Source organism: Esox lucius, chromosome 15, assembly GCF_011004845.1.
Source record: "Esox lucius isolate fEsoLuc1 chromosome 15, fEsoLuc1.pri, whole genome shotgun sequence".
Taxonomy (NCBI): Eukaryota; Metazoa; Chordata; class Actinopteri; order Esociformes; family Esocidae; genus Esox; species Esox lucius.
The window spans coordinates 2883643-2889900 of NC_047583.1; the positions used below are offsets into that span (position 1 = coordinate 2883643).

The 6258-nt window shown below is 43.4% G+C and overlaps 1 protein-coding gene across 3 annotated transcripts in view; it reads left to right on the forward strand.

Moving 5' to 3' along the window:
• pacrg (PARK2 co-regulated) overlaps window positions 1–5601 on the forward strand; it is a 173916-nt gene extending 168315 nt beyond the window's left edge. For all 3 annotated transcript variants that reach the window (XM_013137609.3, XM_013137611.3, XM_013137610.4), the window contains one exon: window positions 5229–5601. In XM_013137609.3, coding sequence (XP_012993063.1) covers window positions 5229–5389 — 161 coding nt within the window. In that variant the 3' untranslated portion in view covers window positions 5390–5601. The remainder of the gene's footprint in view (window positions 1–5228) is intronic.
• Window positions 5602–6258: the final 657 nt, after the last annotated feature.

Here is a 6258-nt window from a genome sequence, read left to right on the forward strand (position 1 = left end):
ATGTAGCATGGAGTGTATTCATGACTGCACATGCTGCACAGACATTGGCAAGTGATTCCATTTGCCCCGTTTGATCGATGCCTTCCATAGCTTCATGCTCTACAGACAAACTAATAGACCTTTATCGGAGATCGGAAATAATGCAACACAACCTCATCAACTATGACTCTTACCAAATTAACATGACATTACAAAAGGTAAAAGGTGTTACATCGAATTTGAATGTAATGGGCATAGAGAAAATATATTTTGGGATGTGACAACAATCATGGAAAACTGCCCGAAATCTAGAAATTCTGTTTGAGAACAATTGGGTTAACTCCTCAATAATGATGAATAATGAACTTATACTACAAGATACACTATTATGTTTCAGCACATTTTCCATAGCAAATATTGAACACTCTCCAGTCCAAATGTATTACCAGAATTTTCCAATTTACCATTCTATTGTTCACGCAAAACACAAGGTGTTGTTGATATCTCACAACTGAGTGAGACAGTTGCTATCTTGGTTAAGTACCTTAGAAACCAGGAACTTCAAATAGCTTTGTCGATATATCTTTACGTAAAAAAATTAAGTAAAACCCTTAAATTGAAAAAAGGATATACAGGTGCTGGTCATAAAATTTGAATATCATCAAAAAGTTGATTTATTTCAGTAATTCCATTCAAAAAGTGAAACTTGTATATTATGTTCATTCATTACACACAGATTGATATATTTCAAATGTTTATTTCTTTTAATTGTGATTATTATAACTGACAACTAATGAAAGTCCCAAATTCAGCATCTCTGAAAATTAGAATATCACTTAAGACCAATACAAAACAAGGATTTTTAGAAATGTTGGCCAACTGAAAAGTATGAACATGAAAAGTATGAGCATGTACAGCACTCAATACTTAGTTGGGGCTCCTTTTGCCTGAATTACTGCAGCAATGCGGCGTGGCATGGAGTCGATCAGTCTGTGGCACTGCTCAGGTGTTATGAGAGCCCAGGTTGCTCTGATAGTGGCCTTCAGCTCTTCTGCATTGTTGGGTCTGGCGTATCGTTTCTTCCTCTTCACAATACCCCATAGATTTTCTATAGGGTTAAGGTCAGGCGAGTTTGCTGGCCAATTAAGAACAGGGATACCATGGTCCTTAAACCAGGTACTTGTAGCTTTGCCACTGTGTGCAGGTGCCAAGTCCTGTTGGAAAATGAAATCTGCATCTCCATAAAGTTGGTCAGCATCAGGAAGCATGAAGTGCTCTAAAACTTCCTGGTAAATGGCTGCGTTGACCTTGGACCTCAGAAAACACAGTGGACCAACACCAGCAGATGACATGGCACCCCAAACCATCACTGACTATGGAAACTTTACACTGGACTTCAAGCAACGTGGATTCTGTGCCTCTCCTCTCTTCCTCCAGACTCTGGGACCTTGATTTCCAAAGGAAATGCAAAATTTACTTTCATCAGAGAACATAACTCTGCAGCAGTCCAGTCCTTTTTGTCTTTAGCCCAGACAAGACTCTTCTGACGCTGTGTCTTGTTCAGGAGTGGCTTGACACAAGGAATGAGACAGCTGAAACCCAAAAAAGTATTGCGTATGTCTGAGCGTGGTGGTTCTTGAATCACTGACTCCAGCTGCAGTCCACTCTTTGTGTATCTCCCCCACATTTTTGAATGGGTTTTGTTTCACAATCCTCTCCAGGGTGCGGTTATCCCTATTGCTTGTACACTTTGTTCTACCAAATCTTTTCCTTCCCTTCGCCTCTCTATTAATGTGCTTGGACACAGAGCTCTGTGAACAGCCAGCCTCTTTAGCTATGACCTTTTGTGTCTTGCACTCCTTGTGCAAGGTGTTAATGGTCGTCTTTTGGACAGCTGTCAAGTCAGCAGTCTTCCCCATGATTGTGTTGCCTACAGAACTCGACTGAGGGACCATTTAAAGGCCTTTGCAGGTGTTTTGGGTTAATTAGCTGATTAGAGTGTGGCACCAGGTGTCTTCAATATTGAACCTTTTCACAATATTCTAATTATCTGTCCTTGTGTAGGGTCTTTTTTGGGATGGGAGTGGATAAGATTGACACAAATAATTTTAAGATTACATTGCCATATAATTTGCCTACAACCAGCTAGCATCATCTAAGTGAATGTGTCTGTCTGTTTAATTCCATCCTGGGAAAAGCCCTACATTTTGGGGTTTAAGGAGACAGTGGTCCTCTGTAAAGATTTGTGTGTTTGTGTGAACATGTTTTACTATATAAATGGGGACAAGAATGTCACTATAGTAGTTAAACCAGGTTAATGTGATTAATAGGGATGTTTTTTAAAAGCTAATTTTTCTGTTTCATTTTAGGGTTACTAATCTTAGTAAAAATAAGATTTTTTTGTGGAACACACTTGAATGTCCCTATTTATATTGCAAAGAAGGAAATTAGTGTGTGTGTGTGTGTGTGTGTGTGTATGTAGGTTTGGACCTTTTTTATTTCACAAAAGGTTTACTAATGGAAACATTTTCCTGTCCAAATGTTTTGCCAAATGTGTTAGGTTAAGAGCAAAAGTTAACATTGAGATTAGGTTTAGTTGAGATTAAGGTTAGGGTTGGGGTTAGGATTAGTAAAAATGTTTTATGACCAATCAACTTTGATGTCATGTAGATAAATAAGTGTGTTATCCCACTCCATATTCATGCCAGGAAAAGAAATCCATCAAAACTATGAAATACCTTAAATGTTTCTCTCCACCATCAATGGGAGCTCTGCTTCTAAATCTAAATCTCGAGTACAAAAAGGCTGGATCTGATTATAATGTTTGCAGAGTCATGAGGAAGGCGTTTTTTTTGCCTTGGGTGCAGGAAATGTAGAAGATTTTTCTTTAATGTAGTTTTCTAATTGACTGAAACAACAATCAACAAGAGAGGCAGAAAAAGGTAACATTGTTGCTGTGAGCCGACAGGTAACCACAGGAACCACAGGTTGTTTTCCCCTGAGGTGGGAGGAGCTGATAAGTTCTATTTAATAACAATTAGGAGAATGTGTCAGGGTCTCTCACACACACACACACAGTTCCTCCCACTTAGGGAGTTATATGGCTCTGCTCTATGGACCTCAAATAAAAATAAAAATAAACTGACCTCAACTAAACACTTGGTGTGTGAATACTGGAGGCTGGAGGTTAGTAAGGCTGTCACTCTGCTGTTGGCTCCTGTTTCACCCACTAGACACAGAAACAGAGAGAAGCAGAAAGACAGAGACAGAGAGAGGCAGAAAGACAGAGGCAAAGAGAGGCAGAAAGACAGAGGCAAAGAGAGGCAGAAAGACAGAGGCAGAGAGAGACAGAAAGACAGAGACAGAGAGAGGCATAAAGAAAGAGACAGAGAGAGGCAGAAAGACAGAGACAGAGAGAGGCAGAAAGACAGAGGCAGAGAGAGGCAGGAAGACAGAGACAGAGAGAGGCAGAAAGACAGAGGCAGAGAGAGAGCAGACATGGTCTATAAAATGAGGTGGAACAGAGTGGCGCTCCAGCCAGGTGTACGACCACACTACAGACTCAGATCTCCCTCAAATCATACAGACCCACAGAGAATTTGAAAGGAAATCAAATATTGACAAACTCATGTATCTGTTAGGTGAAATACTGAGATGTGCAATCACAGCAGGAAGCCCCGTTTCCAATGGAAAAGGATGACCAGTCAAACATTGTGAATCTAACCAGAATCTATCTAATTTGTTCTCCCTGTTCTCTCTGTATGTTTACCACTGTACATATGTAGCTTATTATATAACACTGCATTTTACTGTAGTATTGGTATTTTTAATTAATTTGTGATTACAATGTTGTTATTTGTTACATGTTTTTTCCTTACCTTGCTTTGGCAATGTAAATAAAATCGTTTCCAAAGGCCATGACGCTCTTTAAATAGAAATTGAAAGAAAGAGTATGCACGTGAAAGAGTGAGCCAGAGAGAGAGAGTGTGTGTGTGTGTGTGTGTGTGTGTGTGGTGGTGGAGGTGGGGATAGTGAAAGGTAGAGAGAGAGTGTGTGGGGGTTAGAGACAGAGAGAGAAAGTGTGTGTGTATATGGGGGGTAGTGAGAGTGTGTGGGGGGGTAGTGAAGGAGTGAGAGTGAGTGAGTATGTGGCGGGGTAGTGAAGGAGTGATAGTGAGTGAGTGTGTGGTGGGGTAGTGAAGGAGTGAGAGTGAGTGAGTGTGTGGCGGGTTAGTGAAGGAGTGTGAGTGAGTGTGTGGCAGGGTAGTGAAGGAGTGAGAGTGAGTGAGTGTGTGGCGGGGTAGTGAAGGAGTGAGAGTGAGTGAGTGTGTGGCAGGTTAGTGAAGGAGTGAGAGTGAGTGAGTGTGTGGGGGGGGAGTGAAGGAGTGAGAGTGAGTGTGTGTGTGGGGGGGGAGTGAAGGAGTGAGAGAGAGTGAGTGAGTGTGTGGCGGGGTAGTGAAGGAGTGAGAGTGAGTGAGTGAGTGTGTGGCAGGGTAGTGAAGGAGTGAGAGTGAGTGAGTGTGTGGTGGGGTAGTGAAGGAGTGAGAGTGAGTGAGTGTGTGGCGGGTTAGTGAAGGAGTGAGAGTGAGTGAGTGTGTGGCAGGTTAGTGAAGGAGTGAGAGTGAGTGAGTGTGTGGGGGGGAGTGAAGGAGTGAGAGTGAGTGAGTGTGTGGTGGGGTAGTGAAGGAGTGAGAGAGAGTGAGTGAGTGTGTGGCGGGGTAGTGAAGGAGTGAGAGTGAGTGAGTGAGTGTGTGGCAGGGTAGTGAAGGAGTGAGAGTGAGTGTGTGGTGGGGTAGTGAAGGAGTGAGAGTGAGTGAGTGTGTGGGGGGTAGTGAAGGAATGAGAGTGAGTGAGTGTGTGGGGGGTAGTGAAGGAGTGAGAGTGAGTGAGTGTGTGGGGGGGAGTGAAGGAGTGAGAGTGAGTGTGTGGGGGGGGAGTGAAGGAGTGAGAGCAGTAGGGGGAAGAAGCAGAGATGATAGGGGTATAAATTCATTTGTCAGCATTGTGTTTGATATCAATCAGAAACATCCCATTAGCCACAGCACCAGATTTAGTGGCCTAATGGAATGTATTTCTGTTCCCCTCTCAGAGGTCGGCTTGCTGCTGTGACAACATCCCTACTGTTAAGCATTACTCTTCCTCTCAGCCCTAACACACGCTGTGTGTGTGTGTGTGTGTGTGTGTGTGGGTTCGGTGCATGGATCTTAGACCATGTCCTCACTAACACCTCCTCCCTGTCTGCTTCCCAGTCAACTCGGGTGACGGCATCGACTACAGCCAGCAGAAGAGGGAGAACATCGGAGACCTGATCCAGGAGACACTGGAGGTCTTTGAGCGCTACGGTGGCGAGAACGCCTTCATCAACATTAAATACATGGTGCCCACCTACGAGTCCTGCATGCTCAACTGACCGAAACCTGACACTAGTGACTAACCCGTCCCTCGACTCCCAACCTCAACCAACCCCCTCTCTAAACTACCTCTGTGAACCATTAAATTCCACACCAAGTCACTAGTGTTGTTTTTTAACTGCGGTTTATTTCTAAAACTGTCACATTCTTCTCTGTCTCTTTTCTTGTACAAGAGGAAAAGAGAACTCCCTCATTAAATGCGATGTTGTCAGATCTGTCTCGTCATTGTTTTCCTACAACTCTGTCACTGTTTTTAATGGCTTTCTATTTGGTGTGTAGACTGGAAAGTATATAACGTACTGTCTTTGTTACTAGCTCTAACTAATGCGTTGCATCGTATTGACTTGCCTGACAGTCATTCCATGTACCATTGGTCCTGCCGACACCTCTGAAACACCTTTTAATATCAGCTGCTGAAACAGACATTGCACTGCTGGAACCTTGGAGACATCTCAAAGGATTACAAAAATCACCCAAAAAAGGCAACAAGTTTTCCTCCCATTTAAACAGGACCACCAGGTGGGTAATGGTCCAGAAGCCGTGCTAGTCTGGACCAGGTTGTGTAACAGTTGAATACCTCCTTCTGAATCTCCCAGCAACACGTAACACCACTAATAACCATGTTGATGTGTCAGAGGCAGTAGTCTCCCACAGCTGCCCTTCCTCCTGGGCTGAAACGTGCCTGAGCAGGAAATGCCCAGTGGAATGAGAGCCAGTAGCATTCCTGGGTGCTGCTCAGTCGTTGCCACAGAGCTTGATAACCTGCTCTGGTGCATTTGAACCACGTCCCAAAACCACACAATGTGTGCAGGCTTTGCTATTCTAGTGGGGACAGAAAAATAAGCAAAGATCATAAAACAAGGAAGGT